The 22,897-nt window shown below is 42.4% G+C and overlaps 1 protein-coding gene across 2 annotated transcripts in view; it reads left to right on the forward strand.

The window, feature by feature from the left end:
• The window catches only part of LOC106582752 (sodium-coupled neutral amino acid transporter 3), a 63,246-nt gene that overhangs the window by 19,632 nt on the left and 20,717 nt on the right, over nucleotides 1-22,897 (forward strand). The window contains exons 2-5 of one of the 2 annotated variants that reach the window (XM_014166140.2): nucleotides 13,348-13,559; nucleotides 14,357-14,377; nucleotides 14,598-14,679; nucleotides 17,044-17,159. In XM_014166140.2, coding sequence (XP_014021615.1) covers nucleotides 13,444-13,559; nucleotides 14,357-14,377; nucleotides 14,598-14,679; nucleotides 17,044-17,159 — 335 coding nt within the window. In that variant the 5' untranslated portion in view covers nucleotides 13,348-13,443. The remainder of the gene's footprint in view (nucleotides 1-13,347; nucleotides 13,560-14,356; nucleotides 14,378-14,597; nucleotides 14,680-17,043; nucleotides 17,160-22,897) is intronic. The other variant, XM_014166141.2, reaches the window with a different exon arrangement.

The following is a 22,897-nucleotide window of genomic DNA, read 5'->3' on the forward strand; positions in this document are numbered from 1 at the left end:
ATGCATTTCTGAACATAACACGCCAATTTCAAATTAGGTTTTTTGACATAAGGATTAACTTTATCGAACAAAACAAACATTTATTGTCTAACATGGAGTCCTGGGAGTGCCACCAGATGAAGATCATCAAAGGTTAGTGATTCATTTTAACGCTTTCTTCTGACTTTTGTGACACCTCTCCTTCTTTGGAAAATGGCTGTATGGTTTTTTGTGGCTAGGCGCAGACCTAACATAATCGCATGGTGTGCTTTCACCGTAAAGCGGTGAAATCGGACACTGTGGTTGGATTAACGAGAAGTTTATCTTTAAAATGGCGTATAATACTTGTATGTTTGAGGAATTTTAATTATGACATTTCTGTTGTTTGAATTTGGCGCCCTGAAATTTCACTACCTGTAGGCCAGGTGTTTCGCTAGCGGAACCCCCTTCCCAGAAAGGTTAAATGTTTTCCTCACGACTCCCTCAGGCTGAGGGATTTTCTTGTGCCTGCAAAATTGGTTTTGGCTCTATGACCGAACCAGACCATTGAGGAGAGGGGGAGTTTGCATCACTAAATGGTTTGTGTTGGCTTTGCTTAAACAGGTTTGGAAAGGAAGGGGTTCATTTGCGTAAAACCATTTACACATGTTTTGTTTTTACCGTGTTTGAAAATGCTTTGGTTGCTCTGTGTTTGCTTGGTTTTTGAGGTTGAATACATTCAGTTGTGCAACTGACTAGACATCCCTATTCTAGGGCTATTCTTATGACGCTCAGCCTTTTTTAACCTACTGCATGTAGACTTCACGTTCTATACAGTGTGCTGTCACAGAGCTTTAGCCATTAGGGGGTGTGTTATTACACCATTCTAACTAATGGTCTATGGAAAATATCATGGTTTTCCATTACAGTGGGACCACTGAGTTACATATCAAATATCACCCCGGCTTCAGTACATTTCAATGGTTTCCAGCAAGCTATAACGATTGTCGCCTGACGTGGCTGAATTTGATGAGATGTGGTGTAACTGAGTGGAACAGCTGCACTTGAGATTATCAGCTCTATAGCTCAACGTGGACTGACTGCCCATGGCACAGAGGCACCCCATTCCCGTCGACTCTGTCGCTAGATTCAGTCCACTTTGCTCTCTGTGTATGTATCCCCATGCACACTTCTTTGGGTTCTCTCAGCCCTGGTACTGTGAGAACGGGATGGAGGATCAAAGATGAAATGGTGGTCAAAACGTCCACAGCACTTTTATTTTGTGGGAAAACATTTTTGTTCCAATCTTTCTTAATTACAAGGTAACAAATTAGTGAACAACTATGAACAACAAGATTATTTTGTGGCCAATAGAAATTAATGGTAACTAATGTATTGTCATTTTGGGGTCATTTTTCTTGTAAATAAGAATATAATATGTTTCTAAACACTTTTACAAACATATTCTATTCTTATTTACAAGAAAAATGATTGAACATGTATTTCAATATGATTGAAATAGGCTTATAGCCTACTGCCCTTAAACTCAACGCTGGACCTCGAAGCCAGTTCCACTGAATTGATTTAATTGTTCCCCTCTAATCAGAGACTGATTTAGACCTGTGACACCAGGTGTGCAATTAATTATCAGGTAGAACAGAAAACCAGCAGGCTCCGTACCTCATAGAGTAAGATTTGAGTACCCCTGGCCTACTGTTTATATTTTAATGCAGTCATCTCAGTTTTTATTTGAAGCATATTGTTATGTGTCACTTGTTTGTATCAATTGCAAAGACATTGGAAACGTATTTTGTACTGAAGTTATCGGCGGTCACAGAGAGATTCTATGTATAGCGGAGATCTTCTATTTTTGTTCAGTGTACATACAGTACCAGTTAAAAGTTTGGACACACCTACTCATTCAAGGGTTTTTCTTTATTTTTACTATTTTCTACATTGTAGAATAATAGTGAAGACATCAAAACTATGAAATAACACATATGGAATCATGTAGTAACCAAAGAAGTGTTAAACAAACAGATTCTTCAAAGTAGACCCCCTTTGCCTTGATGACAGCTTTGCACACTCTTGGCATTCTCTCAACCAGCTTTGTGAGGTAGTCGCCTGGAATGCATTTTCATTAACAGGTGTACCTTGTTAAAAGTTCATTTGTCTAATTTCTTTCCTTCTTAATGCATTTGAGCCAATCAGTTGTGTTGTGACAAGGTAGGGTTGGTATACAGAAGATAGCCCTATTTGGTAAAGACCAAGTCCATATTATGGCAAGAACAGCTCAAATAAGCAAAGACAAACAACAGCCCATCATTACTTTAAGACATGAAGGTCAGTCAATCAGGAACATTTCAAGAACTTTTAAAGTATCTTCAAGTGCAGTCGCAAAAAACATCAAGCACTATGATGAAACTGGCTCTCATGAGGACCGCCACAGGAAAGGCAGACCCAGAGTTACCTCTGCTGCAGAGGATAAGTTCATTTAAGTTAACTGCAGCTAAGAAATTGCAGCCCAAATAAATTCTTCACCTAGTTCAAGTAACAGACACATCTCAACACCAACTATTCAGAGGAGACTGCATGACTCAGGCCTTCATGGTTGAATTGCTGCAGAGAAACCACTGCTAAAGGACACCAATAAAAAGAAGAGACTTGTTTGGGCCAATAAACAAGAGCAATGGCGGAAATCTGTCCTTTGGTCTGATTAGTCCCAATATGAGAATTTTGCTTTGCCAATTGAGATGGTTTGGGATGAGTTGGACCGCAGAGTGAAGACAAAGAAGCCAACAAGTGCTCAGCATATGTGGGAACTCCTTCAAGGCTGTTGGAAAAGCATTTCAGGTGACTACCCCATGAAGCTGGTTGAGAAAATCCAAAGAGTGTGCAAAGCTGTCATCAAGGCAAAGGGTTTGCGACTTTGAAGAATCTAAAATCTAAAATATATTTGGATTTGTTTAACACTTTTTTGCTTGTTCCCATATATGCTGAGAACTTGTTGGCTGCTTTTCCTTAACTCTGCGGTCCAACTCATCCCATCTCAATTGGGTTGAGGTCAGATGAAAACACCTATGGGAGATTCTGGAGTGGCACCTGAGACAGCATTTTCCACCACCAACAAAACACCAAATTATGTAATTTCTTGTGGATGAATGGTGTCGTATCCCTCCAATAGAGTTCCAGACACTTGAAGAATCTATGCCAAGGTGCATTGATGCTTTTCTGGTGGCTCGTGGTGATCCAACACCCTATTAAGACACTTTATGTTGGTGTTTCCTTTATTTTTGCAGTTACTTGTATAGTAAGCATTATGTTCAAATCTTAATTAAATCGCAGTATCGAATCGCAATGCAAATAGAATCGGCACCAAAGTATTGTGGTAATATCGTATTGTGAGGTCCCTGGAAATTCCCAGTCCTAACACACACACACACCCACACACATTATTGTCATCTTTGCCAAGGTGGACTGGAGATGTTCCCTTTGTCTCTAAGAGCTTAATGGACGTTTGGCTTAGGATGGTGAGGAGCGAGCACTTCCAGGCTGTCTGTGCTGGTATCTTGTGGTGGCTGCTCCTGACGTACCGACACACGGACTGGGCAGTGGGCATCTCCTCATCCCTCCACATCTGCCCACTGCCTGCTCTGGCTCTGTGCCCGCCCTGTTTCCCCCCCTGGCCAACAGATGGAGACTCTGAGTCCAAGGAAATGGAACTAAATTGACAGCATGCTACACTGATGGCTTAAGATTAAGACATCAACCAAGTAATAGAATGAAGAATGGAAAAAGCTAACACGCTGAAGTGTTTTCCAGACAGATGTGGCTAGGGGACAAGGTGTTTATAGTAAGGTCAGTCACATTGAGGACGGCTATAGGATCCGCTGAACACTAATAGAGCTGACGGACAGTGAAAAATAGGTTGCCGAAAATGCTTCCTTCCACTCAGCCTGTTTTTACCCACCTTACACCTGGCAACACTTTTCAAGAGGGTTATTTTGAGTCAGATTGCGACGGCAACAAGGAGCTCTCAGGTGTTTGTGTGGCTAATGGGTTACATAACAGCACCATGGAACCGTAGGTTAAAGGATGACCCTGCTGTGTAGCATGGTGTGACAGGTGTGGTCATACCCTCTGTAGAAGGAGATACATACTGGGGTGAGGGCAGGGGTGTGTTATAGGAACCCCCCCAACCGGCCCCAACCACCCCCAACGGGCCCCTGCCTGTAGAAGTGGATGAGGAGCATGGTGTGGAATGCACACCCCTCCTGAAGCGGATGTGGTACATGGTATGGTATGTCAGAAGGTATTGCTGGCTATTTAAGACAGCTGGGACAGGAGCTTCAAAAACACATGCAGTAATGCAGAGACAGCAGTTGATGCCTGTATCAACATAGTTTGGGGATCCTGAGTGGCGCAGCGGTCTAAGTCACTGCATCACAGTGCTAGGGGTATCACTATAGACCCGGGTTCGATCCTGGGCTGTATCACAACCGGCCGTGATCGGGAGTGCCATAGGGCGGCGCACAATTGGCCCAGCGTCGCCCGGGTGAGGGGGTGTTTGGCTGGGGTAGGCCGTCATTGTAAATAAGAATTTGTTCTTAACTGACTTGACTTCCCCCGGGAAAGTCTTACATTAAAGTATAATTCTAAACCTGCCTCATATGAAGATTACAGGCTGTTGATGGTGTGTCTTTGCTGCTTGACAGGACGAAGTCACCTAAACTTGGGCTTTTTATGGTTGTAGGTCTCAGCGGCCTGGCCCTGTCTTACTTATATGGCCTCCTCCTCTCACTCTGTTCCTCTCCCAGGGTCAGCAGCAGCTGTATGGCAGGGTGCGTCTTTGCTGCTTGACAGCTGTATGGCAGGGTGCTGCTGACGTTTGTTTGTTATGCCATGTGGCTCTGTGTGTCACCAGAGCAGGTCAAAGTGTTTAACAAGTCGCCAGAGCAGGTCAATACTGGCTGATTAACTATGTTGACTTTGGTGTAAAACAGAAGCTACCCACGGCCACTAATGGTCCCCACTCACCTTCATTCCCCCCTGCTTAACAGGAGTAAAGTTAGGGATGCCATTGTAGAATACTAGTAAAACATCTTCCAACAGAAAACGTTTTGCAACTAAAACAAGCATGTCTGGGGCCTCCCGAGTAGTGCAGTGGTCTAAGGCACTGCTATGTAGTGCTAGAGGCATCACTACAGACCTGGGTTCGATCCCAGACTGTGTTGCAGCTGTCCGTGACTGGGAGACCCATAAGGCGGCGCACAATTGGCCCAGCGTCGTCCGGGTTAGGGGAGGGTTTGGCCGGCCGGGATGTCCTTGTCCCATCGTGCTTTAGCAACTCCTTGTGGCCGGCCGGGTGCATGCACGCTGACTCGTGTCGCCAGTTGTACGGTGTTTCCTCTGACACTTTGGTGCCGAGCAGTGTGTCAAGAAGCAGTGTGGCTTGGCAGGGTTGTGTTTCAGAGGACGCATGGCTCTCGACCTTCGCCTCTCCCGAGTCTGTATTGGAGTTGCAGCGATGGGACAAGACTGCAACTACCAATTGATATCACGAAATTGGGGAGAAAAAGGGGTAAAAAGTACAACAAAAAAATTACTTATTAGACAAGTTTAAGTTAGTCTCTTCACGTTTCATCTGTTTGCTTCAGTTTAGTTCCAAGGAAATACACTCCTGGTCTGTGTGTTGGATTGGGTTGGGTAGGGTGGGCACAGTGACACATACAGTACAGAGTAAATAAGGGGTTATAACAACCCAATATAAATATACGAACATTGAAAGATGTGTGTGTGTGTGTGTCTGACTGTGTAAAGATGGAAGTGGACTCTTCTAACAAGTGGATTCTGTGAGACGTCTTACTGTTGGACCCATCTCAGTAACAAGAGGACTACAAGTAAAGGACATAGACAGGTTGTACAGCCAGCTGCTCTATAAATACACACACACACACATAATGATTCCATGTGCGTTCATATTCTCCAGAGTGCAGAGCTTTCTGGGAACAATTCACCAAATCCAATGGGACAACATGATTGAAATTGATTCAGAGAAGCCTATGGCAAAGGCTTGTATGATTCAGAAAATCAATTACGATGTACTTACTAACAATGAGTCACAGAGAAAGGAACGTGTTGTTTTTATAAGCCATAGTCAATGATTACAGTTGTAAAGAGTGGACGCTACTCCATTAGTACAACGGTAATAAATGCATGTACTGGGATCTTCCTGACGTAACACCCCTATCCAATCATATCATTTTCATTTAATACAGTGTTTACGTTGGGAAATAAACTCCACACGTATTCAAATATTTACATTGGGCCTGACAATGAGAACCGCATCTGTAGCCAGAGAGCATTGAGGAAGTGAATGAGAAGAGAAAATTAGCCAAATAAAGTGTAGAGACAGGAAATGCACACAGTGGCCATACAGAGACTGGGGGCTAAAGGTGCAGAGCAAAAGAGACAGCAGTATGAGAGAGTCTATAGAGGCCTGAGATACAGTGAAACGTTCTGAAACAAATTCACACAGTGACAGGTCGGATAATAAACATTGCTTTAATATTCCCATGCTCAAAATGAAAGATGAGGATACTTTGGTAATTAGAGTGTATTTGATGTAGTGGGCTTATATATCTTGAACTTGAACTCAACTATAATGTTATTTCTGCCCCCAGGGACACTAAAGTGGCCTAGCAACTCAGCAGAAGCAATATGCTATTATTGAGGGAGATCTTAGCACTACACATTCCATAGATTATTTCTCACCCACAAGGGGATAGGCACAGTCCATGTGTATTTTCTGTGTGTCTCGCTCTTTGTCTGTGTTTATCTGTCTAGTGGAAATTGGGTGTCTTTTCTTTGACCCTGAACTGACCATCTCACGTCTTCCAAAAAGTGTGGTCTGCCAGTGTCCTAGATCATCAGCCAAGGCCATGGAGATAAAATGGGGCCTAAATAGACACATGTAAAACATATACAGCTGGCCTTCTGCTGACTCATCTGATCTTTAATAACCTTTGATAGAATAAATCCTTGATCTATCTCCTCACTGCTTGATCCAGCTCCTGCCAGGCAGCACTGCACCCCACCAAGACAGAGAGGAAAGATGAAAGATTGATCTTTTGCAACCTTTCAGAATTAACGAATGATGTTACATTTGAACCTTTACTCATATGTTCTTCATTTCGAAGCTGCTGAGAGATATTCAAGGTCTCCAATGAACCTCACGGTGGCTCAGTTTCCTTAAGTTAATCCTATATTGTGATGTTCACTTTTAAACTGGAGTGGTGGTGGGTGATCCATTACCAGCTGTGTGGAGAGCTGCGGCTAAAGATGCTCTGCCAGGCAGGGTGACACTTGTTGTGGTGACACAATGGGGCTGCTGTCTTCACCCAGGAAGCAGCTAGATAACAACAACAGCCCATTGTCTGTGGAACGGACTCTTCCGGGGCCTCTGATCTCACAGAGGAAATTGGAAATGGGGTAAATCGGTGTCACTGAGGTCATGCAACCCAGTGGGGAGTAACTACACCATCATCGTAGAAAAGATAACTCCCGAACATAATTAAATAATTGATATTGGTCACATGCCCTGAATACAACAGGTGTAGACTTTACCATGAAATGCTTACTTAAGAGCCCATTCCCAACAATGCAGAGTTAAGTAAGACAAATATTTGCTGAATAAAAAAGGAAATAGTAGCACAATAAAATAACAATAACAAGGCTATATACAAGGAGTACTAGTACCGAGTCAATGTGCAGAGGTACAAGGTAGTTGAGGTAATTACATGTAGGTAGGGGTAAAAGTGACTAAGCAATCAGGATATATACCACTGATCAAAAATATACACGAAACGTGCAACCATTTCAATGATTTTACTGAGTTACAGTTCATATTAGGAAATCAATCAATTGAAATAAATAAATTAAGCCCGAATCTATGGATTTCACATAACTGGGAATACAGATATGCATCTGTTGGTCACAGATACTTTAAAAAAAGGTAGGGGTGTGGATTAGAAAACAAGTCACTATCTGGTGTGATCACCATTTGGCTCATGGAGCACGACACATCTCCTTCGCATAGAGTTGATCAGGCTGTTGATTGTGGCCTTTGGAATGTTGTTCCACTCTTTTTCAATAGCTGTGCGAAGTTGCTGGATATTGGCGGGAACTGGTACACGCTGTTGTACACGTCGATCCAGAACATCCCAAACATGCTCAATGGGTGACATGTCTGGTGAGTGTGCAGGCCATAGAAAAACTGGGACATCTTCAGCTTCCAGGAATTGTCTACAGATCCTTGCAACATTGGGCCTGGCATTATCATGCTGAAACATGAGGTGATGGCGGCGGATGAATGGCACGACAATGGAATATCGTCACAGTATATCTGTGCATTCAAAATGCCATCGATAAAATTCAGTGGTGTTCGTTGTCCGTAGCTTATGCCTGCCCATACCATAACCCCACCGCCACCATGGGGCACTCTGTTCAGAACATTGATATCAGCAAACCGCTCACCCACATAACAGCATACTGTCATCTGCCTGGTACAGTTGAAACTGGGATTCATCTGTGAAGAGCACACTTCTCCAGCGTGCCAGTGGCCATCGAAGGGGAGCATTTGCCCAATGAAGTCGGTTACGACGCCGAACTGCAATCAGGTCAAGACCCTGGTGAGGACATCGAGATAAGCTTCCCTGAGATGTTTTTTTTTTGTGTGCAGAAATTCTTTCTTGTGCAAACCCACAATTACATCAGCTGTCTGGGTGGCTCATCTCAGACCATTGCACACTTGCTCAAAACCTGAGACATCTATGGCATTGTGTTATGTGACAAAACTGCACATTTTAGAGTGGCCTTTTATTGTCTCCAGTGCAACATGCACCTGTATAATGATCATGCTGTTTAATCAGCGTCTTGATATGCCACACCTGTCAGGTGGATGGATTATCTTGGCAAAGGAGAAACGCTCACTAACAGGGATGTAAACAAGTTTGTGCACAAAATGATTTGAGAGTAATAAGCTTTTTGTGCGTATGGAACATTTCTGGGGTCTTTTATTTCAGCTCATGAAACATGGGACCAACACTTTACATTAATATTTTGGTTCAGTATAATAAACATAGTAGCAGCAGCATATGTGAAGAGTGAAAGTGTTTATATGTTGTGTGTGTGTGTGTGTGTGTGTGTGTGTGTGTGTGTGTGTGTGTGTGTGTGTGTGTGTGTGTGTGTGTGTGTGTGTAGCATCAATACGCGTGTGTGTGTGTGTTTTGTGTGTGTGAGTGTATGTAGTATGTGTGTGTGTGTGTGTGTGTGTTGGAGTGTGCAAGACAGTCAAAAAATAAAGTAAAATAAATAAATAAGAAAGTGGGTCAATGTAAATAGCCTGGGTAGTCATTTGATTAACTGTTCAACAGAGGGTTTGGTTTGAACCTCGTGATCACCCTTACAAAATCGTACCATGATAGTACAATGAAAAAAATACAATGGTGCTATAATGTTTTTTTGGTCACTGCAGGGCAGGAAAATACCATGGTAATGTTGCAAATAGCAAGGTATTTTCTTGCCACATTAGTGACCAAAAAAACACAATAGTACCATGGTATTTTTTTCATTGTACTACCATGACAGGAAAATACCATGGTATTTGCAGCAATATTTTTGTATTTTCCTACCGTGGTAGTGACCAGAAAGACATAGGACCATTGTATTTTTCCCATTGTACTACAATGGTACAGAAATGTACCAGGGTGGTACAATGAAAAAATAGCATGGTTTTGTACTAGCAGCATGTATTGCAACATGAAAGCATGGTAGTTGTTTCCAATGTATTGTCATGATTGTCTGTGTCCCACTATTTTTCAGGTAAAGTGACCAAAAACATAGTATGGTACTCACATAATGCAACATTGACTTCTCGCTCTGCAATGGCAAAGCGTAGGCAGTGGTGGGAAAAGTACCCAATTGTCATACTTGGGTAAAAGAAAAGATACCTTAATAGAAAATGATTCAAGTAAAAGTGAAAGTCATCCAGTAAAATACTACTTGAGTAAAAATCTAAAAGTATTTGGGTTTAAATATACTCAATTATCAAAAGTAAAGAAATTGCTAAAATATACTTAAGTATCAAAAGTAAAAGTATAAACCATTTCAAAGTCCATCTTTTTTTAATATATTTTTTTCGGATAGCCAGGGGCATACTCCAACACTCATTTACAAACAAAGCATTTGTGTTTCGTGAGTCCGTCAGATCAGAGGCAGTAGAGATGCCAGGGATGTTCTCTTGATAAGTGTGTGAATTGGACCATCTTCCTGTCCTGCTAAGCATTCAAAATGTAACTAGTATTTTTGGGTGTCAGGGAAAATGTATGAAGTAAAACATACATTATTTTCTTTAGGAATGTAGTGAAGTAAAATAAAAAGTTGTGAAAAAAATAAATAGTACAGTAAAGTACAGATAACCAAAAAAACGACTTAAGTACTTTACACCACTGAGCGTAGGCCTAGTACCCTCTTAAACCCCTTTAGCTCATAGTGATAAACAAGAACGCACATGGTCTAGTAGTGTAGTGTACCCTCTTACACCTTGGGAACCGTATAGGGTATGGTGAGAATAATAAAAGGAGTCTGACACCTTGAAGATAAGGTTTAAAATAATGAGTTTATCTGGCGCTTCTCTCTTCAATACAGTTTTCAGTTGGCTCTCTCTCTCTTCAACGGACTAGGCTACTCGAATACAATTCTAAATAGCCAACATCCTAAAAACTATTTCTAAAAAGGTATCACCTTATATCATAAAGAGATGCTTTGATCTCAAGCCCTTTTTATGAACACATCTTTATTTTATGAACAAGTCTTATAAATTGATATGTTCTTGTTCCAGCTTATTAGCGTACACCTAATATGTTCTCCCTGTTGATGATGCTCATTATACATTAAGGTTGAACCAAAAGATTACATGTAACAAATACGAAAATAAATACGAAACAATTATGTGAAATTGCATTAAACAATAATGTATGCTGATGCTAATATGATGTACAATATTCAATTATGTTTCTATATGATAACAATAGAGTAATATATTTAATATGCCATAAACTATATATATATATTTTTTTTAACAGTTTCACTAATTCATTTTAATCAACCTAATAATTATGACACACCCCTCACTATTGTCATTGGTTTCACTAATTGCACTGTTTGTCTACATAACCTGGTTCAAGTATTCATGACATCACCCTGAGGAAGGCACAGTGATGCCGAAACGTTGGTAAATACCCATTAAATTGCTGGGAGTTTATATATGGAGTGTGCGACTTTCTTTATTTTGATAGTTTATAGTTTATTCGCCGTTAGTCAGCACCTCCACACAAACAAATGTTTCTGGGTGTGTGCCAGCTCATGTTTTTTAACATGTCATACCTAACAACAGCAAGTTACAATGTTTCCCTTTGTTTACACTCTCTGTGTGAACTTTTGTTGGAGTCCTCTGTCGCCATGACTATGAGAGGCTAGCTTGACTGGAGCTAACGTTAGCTGACGTTAGCTTCTATGCTAACGGACTCTTATAAATTAAACTATCAAAACATCATTAAAAAAATGACAATAATATATTATCACTCTGCTTAACTTGGTGTTTCATATCCTATGCTTTATAACTTGCTTACTGTGAAGATAAGGTTTTAAATAATAGTTTTATCTGGTGCTTCTCTCTTCAGTTTTCAGTTGTCTCTCTCATTCAAATGACTCCTTAGGCGTGTTCACACTCCACATTAGTCCAGGTCTAAGAGCCTCCTAAGCGAGTGTTCATACTTACACATTCTAAAGTAAGCTAGCACCATCCTTAGCCCAGGGCTAGCTGGCCCTGCTCCAGAGCACTGACTTTTCAGCATTAGTCCCATAAACACTGCCAAAATAGCCAGTGTGAAACGGGGCCAAGAACAACGCCTAGAATGCTCACTGTCCAATCATAAAAGCAGCCCTTTCCCTTAATTGACATATGCTCGCGGTGCCTGTAATGTGTTCTGCACATTATTTTGATGAGAAAACTCATGCTATTTATTCCTTCCGTCAGAGGACAAAAACCAAAATACTTAAATCTGTGGAAAAGCATAGGCTACCATACTGTTTATTTCACATTCTCACACATTTCTGGTTGGCAATACAGGGAACTTAAACATGAGCAAAAAACAATACTATTAATACAGTAAGTATTACCCCTTTTTGACAGCAACTATTTCCTTTTTCATTGATGTTACAGACAAACTAGTGGTAGGAAATGCCACTTATCAGAAACGTGCCTATACTGGTATATAAATGCATCAGTATAATACCAACTAACCTCTTTTGACCTTGGTGGGTTTATTTATTTAATGCATTATACTGCCATTGTACCATGGTAACCACAATTAATAAAGATGGTACCATATAATAATTTTTGGTACCATTTATCATAGCTGCGCGTTACCATGGGCTACCGAGTGGCCCAGCGGTCTAAGGCACTGCATCTCAGTGCTAGAGGTGTCACTACAGACCCTGGTTTGATTCCAGGCTGTATCACAACCGGCCGTGATTGGGAGTCCCATAGTGCGGTGCACAATTAGCCCATCGTCGTCCGGGTTAGGGTTTGGCTGGGGCAGGCCGTCATTGTAAATAATAATTTGTTCTTAACTGACTTGCCTAGTTAAATAAAGGTTAAATTAAAAATAGATTTAAAAATTATGTAGAATGCAGGTTAAAGCCATGGTATTTCCATGATCCACATCTATACCATGGTATAAATGATGCAATACCATGGTATTATATAGGTTCATGGAAGTAACATCATACTTTAAAGCTAAAAACATGGTACATTTCCATGATTCAGATTTTTGCATGGTATAAATGCAATGCCTTGGTAATATTTAGGTACAATGGCAGTACCATGGTAGTACCATCATACTTCAAGACTAAAACCATGGTACATGTCCATGATTCAGACTATACCATGGTATATGTGAAAGTACCATAATAGTACCATGGTATAAATAAAAGTACCATAGCAAATATTTGTAAGGGCAGCTGAGAAATGGGCTTCCTGTGTAAATACAGCCAATGTATGCAGGAAGTGTTTGAAACAGGTCATATCTTGGGTGTTGAAGTGAAAGGTTTACTGTGTAAATAAGAGTGGCCAGATAGTCATTAGCAGAGAGGGAGACTCGCTGTTCAGGTGTATTGCGGAAGTCAGTTGGATGTATTTACAGAAACGCAGTATTAACACACACAAGTGTCCCCAAATGGTTGTATCCAGAAGAAACACAAGAAGACAGACAGAAGAGTAGCTATGGGATCTGTGTCAATGAAATGCGTTCTGTCTCTCTCCTCTAGGTACAGTATCTGAGGGAGCAGACTGAGAGGACCACACCCAGTGTACACATACCACACGAGCCAAACAGACTTCTGGGATAACTGCTGCTTAGAGTTATGGAGCCGGCCCAATCAGAGATGAGCATCTTGGGATGCTCGCCCAATGGGAAAGGTCACAACCTAGGAGATGACAAGTATGTGCCTATGAAGACCATGCCAGAGGAATTAGACACGTGAGTTTCTTTTTGCTGTACTTCTACATTATTGTCACATAATTGTATTGTTCAACAACCACAACTAATCAGAATCAAGGCTTTGCATATCTGTCTGATAAGCATCTGAAAAGTTCTATACACTCACCTGATTGTCTTTGTGCCTCTATACCACAGAAACAATACAATACAATACAATGAATTTCATTCCAATTGTTTTTGAACTGATGCTTTGATATTATTATTGCATAAGGGCGGTGACATTTAGCCCGCTGTTGTGCCCAGCCCATAGACTGGAGAGAGTAATGGGTTTTGTGCTGTGTTGTGTTAAACTGTGAATGTGTCATGTGTTGTCATCATTTACCTACCAGTATGGAAACCAAAGCCCATTTAACAGTCTGTAAATGTCATCTGTGTTTTTCTAAAATACAGTAGCCTGTATTCATCAGGGTTGCTGTCAATTCCTTTTTCAATTCAATCAATTCTGGAAATAAACTGAAATTCTAATTTCAACCCTGATATTCATCCACATGATTCTATCCAAAAGTGGGTAACTTACCCTCTAATACAGACACCATTTGACAGACAGAACTCTTAAAACCCTGTATCTATTTCCACCATGCAAATTGTGTTTTGCTCGCCCAGTCCTCCTTGCTAAGTGTATGACATCAGCAATGAGTATGAAGTGTTTATACGCCGTGAATGACGTCTGAACAGACAATATAACTGATTTCCCGAGTGGTGTTTGTGTTCCTAAGTGCATGTTTGCCTTGTTTTTTGTCCCATCGCCTCCCTTGGATCCTTTGTTTGCCACACAGAAATGGTACTCAAAATGCCAGGTATGTTTATACTTCAGATATACAGTCACACGGACACAATCTCTATCTAGTAGGCTCACTGACTATGTAACATCATTACCACACAAACAATCCTTTAAGTGAAGCATGTTGTCACTGTTTTGACAAGAAACTCCCTTCTACCTGTGTAGCTTGAGTCCCTCATTTTAAGGTGCAGATTTTAGTGACTATCAATTGTAATGTCCTTTTCTGTTTCGTCCAGGTTTGATGATCCTGATGGCATCCTGGAGAGTGAGGAGTTTTTGCCCAACGGAGATGGGAAGAAGCCCATGCACTTCACAGATGTTAGTGTGACTGACTTTACTATCGCCACAACTGAAACATTACTCACTGGGCTGTTTCCCAAATGGCACCCTATTCCCTATGTCGAGCCCATATGACAAGTTGACATGGCCACAATTGTCATCTATTTCATGTTATGATGGATGTCGCTCATAGCCTACATGTATTTTTTTCTTTGTTAAAGCGCATAGATGTGCATGAAACTGTAAGCAAAAAACATATGCAGAAATGTGCCTTTCTGCTTTTTTAATTTTGTTTAACGTCAGTGGCCTAGTCAAGGAAGCATCATGTAGAATATATTGGCCACACTCCACTTACCAAGACCATTGCCAAATGAGGAGCACTGTCACCTGATTTTACAGTAAGCCCTGAGGTGGTGTAATGAGCCTACAATGGTACCGCCCAGCACATCTAGAAGGGAGTGTATTTCATACCGAATTCCTCACTTGGGATGACGTAGAGGCACCTTCTCAAGGTGATTTCAAGGGTAGAGTTGAACCGCTAGGGACCTCTAACTCAACTCAGGACCTCAAAGGCAGTTGCACTGCTTTTTTTTCATTGTTGCCCTCTAATCAGGGACTGATTTAGACCTGGGACTCCAGGTGGGAGCAATTCATTATCAGGTAGAACAGAAAACCAGCAGACTCCAGACCTCATGTGGCAAGAGTTGAATACCCCTGCGCTAGGGCCAAAAAATAGCTAGATTAACTACTAAAATATCAAAATATATCACTTTTGCAACAAACTGTCAGAATTAAGACAAGAATTTACATGTTTCACTAAAACTAAGCCTAAATCATCTGGTTTTCGATTATTATTATTTATTTTTTTTACATGAAAATTACTCTTTAAACGGTTATTCGTCTGTGCCCATAGGATAACCCTTGGAAGAACCCTTTTTGGTTCCATGTAGTACCCTTTCTACAGAGGGTTGTACATGGAAACCAAAAGGGTTCTACCTGAACCCAAAAGGGTTCTCCTATGGGGAAAGACGAAGAACCCTTTTGGAACCCTTTTTTCTAAGAGTGTACCCAGCTAGCACATTTGGTTCCTTGGAAGTTGTGGGAACGTAACTTTTTAGTTTCCCTTTGGTTCTGGGAATGAAGCAATACGTTTCCTGACCAGTAAAGCAGAAAATGATTTCAACATTCTTGAACTCCAAGCACAGATAGGACACATGGAAATTAATTTGCTTAGGCATTAGTCATGCAAACACATACATTTTTTCTTGTGGCACGGCATCAGTAAGATTCAAACCTATATTCTGTTGTCTATCCATGGAATTAGTCCACTGTACCACCAGGATGAAACTAGCATACCATGTTTTTTTTTACTTGTACAAAACTGTTCGTTTTAGTCTATTAAAACAGACCCCATTTCAAAGGAAACAAACATTCATTAACATTAGGTGTGGCCAATTAGTGGGCAAGACTAACATACCTGAACTCACTTAACAAGGTCGAGGATAGTTTTGTTGAAGCTGAGAACAGAATATATATTTTTTTCAATAACATTCTTTGCACATTACTAATGTTTTCTTGTGTTTTTATTTTACCTTTATTTAACTAGGCAAGTCAGTTAAGAACAATATTTTATTTTCAATGACGGCCTAGGAACAGTGGGTTAACTGCCTTGTTCAGGGGCAGAACGCCAGATTTTTACTTTGTCAGCTCGGGGATTCGATCTAGCAACCTTTACAGTTACTAGTCCAACACTCTAACCACTAGGCTACCTGCCACCCCACCCCATGGAAAGGGTTCTTAATGTCCTGAGAACATGACTTTAGATAGAGCCATGAGTAAACCTGCAGAAAATGTTATGCTGAAGTATTGAAATTCCCACAGGAGAACATTGTTTCTTAACGTTCTCTGAACTATTAGAGAATATTCCCAATGTCAAACCAGTTGGAGAATGTTCCTAGAACATTACCCAAATTTAATTAAATGTAACCATGTTTGAACGTTTAGTAATAGTTCTGATAAAGTAATGAAATACCAAGATCAATAACTTTATTTTTGTAAAGTTCCTTAAATGTGCTGAGAATGTTCCAAGGCCAAGCAACTATCCTACACCAATCCCAGAACGTTCTTGAAAGGTTGTATGTAAAACAACCATAGGACAACCACACTCACACCAAGCTCTAAGAAACATATGGTTATCAGAAAATGTTGTGCTAGCTGGGTAGAGAATAGGGTGTCAATGGGGTGCCATTTGGGAAGCTGACACTATGCTAATGACACATTCGGCTTGTCACATTGCACTTTACAAGAACATGAATTTTGAAATGTAAGAAAATCTGAACTTTTGAGCTATACATAATTATTGAATTAACTAAATCTGAGATTGTTGTATTTGTTTTTGATTAGTTTGAGGGAAAGACGTCTTTCGGCATGTCTGTGTTCAACCTGGGGAATGCTATCATGGGCAGTGGAATCCTGGGACTGGCCTATGCCATGGCCAACACTGGCATCCTCCTCTTCCTGTAAGTCAAACTGTTAGCTTTCTACACGTCTCTACATGTCTGTAATAATGACTGTAAGTCGCTCCGGATAAGAGCATCTGTTAAAGTACCAAAATGTAAAATCCTGCCCATGCTTCTTAACGGTCTCCTTGTCTCTCCGTTCCCCACTTGGCTTAGTGTTTATGTCCTTACTCTTCTCATAAAACCCGGGAAACTGCAAAACGACACACTGACTTTCAAATCACTGACACAATGAGCACAGACACAGTAGGAGTCACACATTAGCTATTGGTTGGTCTCTGTTGATAGTAGCACTGCCAGCTTGTTGTGATATGACATCCCTTTGCTTAACAAGAGAGCCTGTAGAGAACGTGCTCCCCAGTCCCAGTTATAGCCTTTAGGTTGCACATAGAGTCCACACTGTGGAAGGAGCCAGGGTGGGGGTTGAAAATAGCCACGACCTTCGCTTGTAGGAGAGAGCTGGGACAGCCAGGAATGCTATTTGCCCAGAGCCCCAGCTTGCCTGCCTCAAGAAGGGTGCTGTGCCTGGGAGGGGGGATAAGGGGCCAGGGTGGGGCAGGAGGCAGGGTAAGGGTCTGTGGTGACGTGACACTTCTCATGGCATGATCCACACTATCCCCTCCCTCCCATCCTCCAGTATTCTCCAACTCTTGTCCCCGCCCCTGTGGACACATACAGGCCCCAGAAAGGCCACAGCCCAGAATAGCCCCGCCTGCCAGTCCCCACGCCACTGGCCCCGTCTGTAGCGTTGGACATGTCCTCCCCTCTCCTTGCTCTGTCCCTCCTCCCTCTGCCCCCCCGTCCATCTCATGGAAACATACAGCTCCTGTTTATCGCTTTTGTGACTCCAGGTTATAGTACAGGAGAGCTTGGGTTCAAAAAGTTTAGACAGATATATTTGTTTGGACTTTGAGAAGCAGGAATCAATTCACATGGATTTGTTTTACTGTGTATTCTGCCCCATGGATGTTTCTTTCCATCCAAGTACAGTATTATCGACTTTGGACTCAAAGTATTGTCTTCTGGTAAAAGTAAGCTGATAAGTCTAGATTCCTGTAGCAAGCAAAATGTGATCAAATTTCCAAGACCTTGTTCCAAGTCCTATCTTTTCCCATGGAAAAACAGCCAATGTTATATTAGCAACTATATTGGATATTGGTTGCATTGTGGGTGTGACTGACACACAGCCTTCTTTGTCTCTCAAGGGTAACATACTGTAAAAAAAAACAGGGTTTCTCAAGGGAGACCTAAATAGATGTTCTCTGCCTCCCTCAGCATATTATCACACCCTAGCATTTCCAATGGGATGTGGGGAGAGCTCTGAAATGTCATTTAAACACGAGCCCTGAGAACTCAGATTCCACGCTCACAACGTGACATTTCCTGGACAATGAACCAAACCAACCATTAAGCAACTCATAATGGCTCTCATGACTCCTGCACTCTAAAAAAATGCTGGTTTAAAAAGCAACCCAGCACTGGGTAAATAGCGGGCAGAACACATGTCAGGTTATTTTTGACCCAGCACTTGGGTCACTTAGTTGGGTTATTGAGCTATGCTCAGATGGGCAGTATTTCTGTTACGTTTATTTAAAATTTGAATTTGAATTACGTCTGAGTGTTTTGTATTACACTGGGCTGAACTACACTCCAATGTATTTTGTGACAAGATACTTTTGAAAGCTGTAATTTGTATTTTCAAAATTATATACCATTTCTTTATAGTGGTTCACAATTTTGTGGCCCCCTTTCACCCTAAATTGGTATTAGAAGTCTGATCGGACTATGGTGTTGATAAGAGTGTCTGCTAAATGAACTAAATATAAATGCATATGTAAAAATAAACAATTGCAAAGGATGCCAATGTAAAATTTTGAGTTCCGCCCCGAAACAAGGCTAATGACAATACCCAGTGTGCTTTGCAGTCGCTCATTTTCACATATAAATTTTGGCCATTTAGCACAGGGTTTCCCAAACTCGGTCCTGAGGGCCCCCCCTGGGTGCACGTTTTTTTTGTCCTAGCCCTACACCGCTGATTTAAATAATCAAAGCTTGATGATGAGTTGGTTATTTGAATCAGCTGTGTAGTGCTAGGGCTGTGCTGTGTCCAGGGTTGTTGCTGGTGTTAGGGCTGTGACTGGGACCGGGAAAACCTGGGTTGGTGTTTGGGCTGGGTTGGGTATCAGGGGGTGGTGCTGGGACTGGGGAAAACAGGACCGGTAACCAGGAACTGGGGCTGGTGCTGGGTCAGGATCTGTAGAGGGGAAGAAGGAAAATCTGAGGAGCAAGTAGACACACAATGGAGCCTTAGACCTAGAGGTCAATGGTGGTACTTCCCTGTCGGCTGCTTTCCTGTGGGCTGCTCGGCTGAAGATATTTTGTCCCTCCTCCATGCCTCGTCTGGTGGTTTGGTGCAGGGGATGACACTGGAAGCTGGGAACTGGGTTGGTGCTGGGACTGGATCTGCAGAGGGGAGGAAGGACAACCTGGGGAGCAAGCAGACACCCAAGGGAGTCCTAGAATATTGTGGCACTCCCCTGTGGTCAGCTCGCTATGGGTGAAGGTCTGGTGTTTGGTCCCTCTTCCATGTCTCTGCTGGTGTCCTGTTGCTGGGTCTGGTGCTGGATCTGTAGAGGGGAGGAAGGACAACCTGAGTAGTGAGCAGACACAACTGGAAGTGATGGTACTCCCATGTGGCTTTCTCACGTAGGTCTAGATCTTTGGTCCTTCCTCTGATTTGGTGATGACTGGTTCCTGATTCTGGTGAGAGGGATAAGTGTAATGGGAGGAGGGGGAAATGGATGGAGAGGGATCAGAGGGTGGGAGTGATGGAGGGTATGTTCATCAGTCTGGGCTAGTGTTGGAGGAGGAGCGGTGCGGCGATAAGGCTGGATGCTGGAAGACAGAGGGAGCAAAAAGGGCCCACACCCACCTGTCCACGGGGCACTCCCAAACAGCTGGTGGGTGTCTTCAGTGCGAGCGCCAACGTGGGGGCAGTTCTCTGTACGTAGCTTGTGCTGTCTATAGATGGATTCCCTAGTGGGGAGGCAACCATGAACAGCCGTCTGAGGAAAGTTCTTCTGTTCGGAGTGTGTTGTGAGGGTTATGATGATGGGTTGTTGGGGGGGTCCAGGTCTGATCATTTAATTACAGATTAGGACGAGGGCTTCTAGTGGGTTGTTTGTGTTGTTGAGTAGGTTCTTGGTTGTTCACAGGTCTTGCCATGTCTCCCCACTGACTACCCGGTGGCCCTGGTGGTTCTTGGAGGGGTGAAGGCGGTTTGTAGGGTCCAGTTTGGAGGGTCCGTGGGGTCTGGACTGAGGCTGGCTGGCTTGCTGCTTTGTGAGATCAGGGGCGGGGAGGGCTAAGGGAGGTGGGTCTGGGTCACTAAGTAGTGGACGGAGCGTAGCCTCTGTTGTTTCCTAGCGTGATGGTACTGGGGAGGTTTTGGATTCCGCCCACTCCGGTTGGGTCCGGTCTTAACCGGACCAGCCATTTTCGTTCCCCAGTCCAGACATGGTCTTTGTCCAGGACCCTCCTAGCTACTAAATGGAGGGTGGCTAAGCTGCTTAACCAAACTTCTATGTTCTAGTTCTGTATGCATTCCTTGTTAAACTATACTGTAACTATCTTGGATTCTGTGGCAGAAAGGGGGTATGCTCAGATTGTAAGGTTCTGTATTTATTTTCTTAGTCAACCTTGTGTTCTGTTTCGAAGTGTTCTTGAACGTAGCCCTGTATCTTTGTGTTCTTGAACGTAGCCCTGTCTTTCATTTTTGTTCATTGATTTAACCTGTGTCAGTTAGTTCATCTGGTCTCTCAGCTCATTTCGTTCAGTTCATTCTGTTTGTGTCTTTGTGAGGTATTGTTCGTTTTGTCTCTACCAAGCCTTTTCCTAGCTCGTTTGTGAGAACCAGTTATAGCCTTCAGTTCTAGTTTTGATTCACCTGCCTGTTTGCCTACCTGTGTATAACCATTGCCTGCCTGTGATCACGATTCCTGCCTTCTGCGAAGGCGAAATAAACACCTGCCGCACTCTGTGCGTGAATCTACCACTTTTTCTCCCTGAGTAATCATGACACAGAGTTTGTTACACAGGGCTGAATCTTTGCACTTTCTGAAATATGACCCAAATTGGGGGCCTTGAAACTAACTTCAAATTATTCCCGTGGCCTTCACCAGGGAGTTCAGGTTAGACGGCACAACGCCCAAACGGCTCTGGATAACTGCCCTACTCTTGTGTAAGCCTTATTAAAGCTACAACAGTGTCAGTGCTTAACCTTAACATTGTTGACAATACAACAGAAAAGATTAACAGAAAATTACATTTACTCACGGGTGGCCAAAAATAACTACCTAAATGCCAGACCCCTACTAAGCCACGCCTCCAGTCTTCTGCTATGACCCAGTGGATCATAGCTCATTAACCCAGCATCAACAACCCAACTTAAAGAAAACAATGGGTTGTTTGTGACCCAACTGGCTGGGTCAAAATAACTCAATGTGTGTTTGGTCCAATATTTACCCAAATTGGGTTGTTTTCAACACAGCATTATTTAGAGTGCTAGAATGTCAGGGCTCAACCTATGTGCCCACACTGTGGCCAGATGCTAGGATCCTTACCTCTACTGTGGTCAGTAGTCTAGGGGCCTCCATCTGGCTGCAGGGGCCGGACTCTGAGGTCTGGGAAAGGTGACGGTACTGGGAGCGCCCTCTGACCATCTAGGAATGCTGACTGGGGAATGCTCAGCTCCCTTCCTCAGGGGTCAGTGCTTCTGTAGGCAGACTGTGGCTCCTCTCTGGTCTCCCTTTCGGGACACAGGGGTCTAAGAGGGAGATGGGTTGTGGGGAAACGCTCTTTCTCAGATTACACTGGGCCAGGATTGCTGGAAGGAGAGGTATGTCCTTTGTTATACCCCCCCCCCCCCCACACACACACACAACTCGCTATTGAATTCTTACCCCAACATGATCTTCTCAGACTGTTGGCAACATCATATATTATTAGCATTTTCATAACATTTAGAGTCTGCTGGGAAAGCACTTGCCTTTATTAACTCTCTGGGCTTGAGCCCTGAGATCACATGGCTACAGTTGGTAGTTAGCCAGCCAGTCGGCTTTGTTCTAGCTAGTGTACTTCACTTTCCCTTCATGATACAATTAATGCCTTTTCAGTGAAACCTTAACATGTTTCTTTTTGGAATTATACTGAGGCAGTAATCTCAAACTGTAATTTATTTTGGTTTTATTGGCTCAAAGTCAAGCCACTAAGTGCAAGGGCTTGTCATAGAAATGTGTGTGTGTGTGTGTGCTATTCTTACATATTGATAGAGACGAGCTGAGGAGTTCACTACTACAGTTAGTTCTGAGCTTGTTAGTTGTTATGCTCAACTAACCTCCTTTTATTGCACTGAAATGAGGCAATGACATCTCTTATCATGGACAGTTGAAGTTGAAAGTTGACATACACCTTAGCCAAATACATTTAACCTAGGTTCTTCACAATTCCTGACATTTAATCCTAGTAAAAATTCTCTGTTTTAGGTCAGTTAGGATTACCACTTTATTTTAAGAATGTGAAATGTCAGAATAATAGTAGAGGGTGATTTATTTCAGCTTTTATTTATTTCGTCACATTCCCAGTGGGTCAGAAGTTTACATACACTCAATTAGTATTTGGTAGCATTGTCTTTAAATTGTTTAACTTGTATCAAATGTTTCGGGTAGCCTTCCACAAGC

The sequence above is a fragment of the Salmo salar genome, chromosome ssa22 (genome assembly GCF_905237065.1).
Source record: "Salmo salar chromosome ssa22, Ssal_v3.1, whole genome shotgun sequence".
In the NCBI taxonomy this organism is placed as follows: Eukaryota; Metazoa; Chordata; class Actinopteri; order Salmoniformes; family Salmonidae; genus Salmo; species Salmo salar.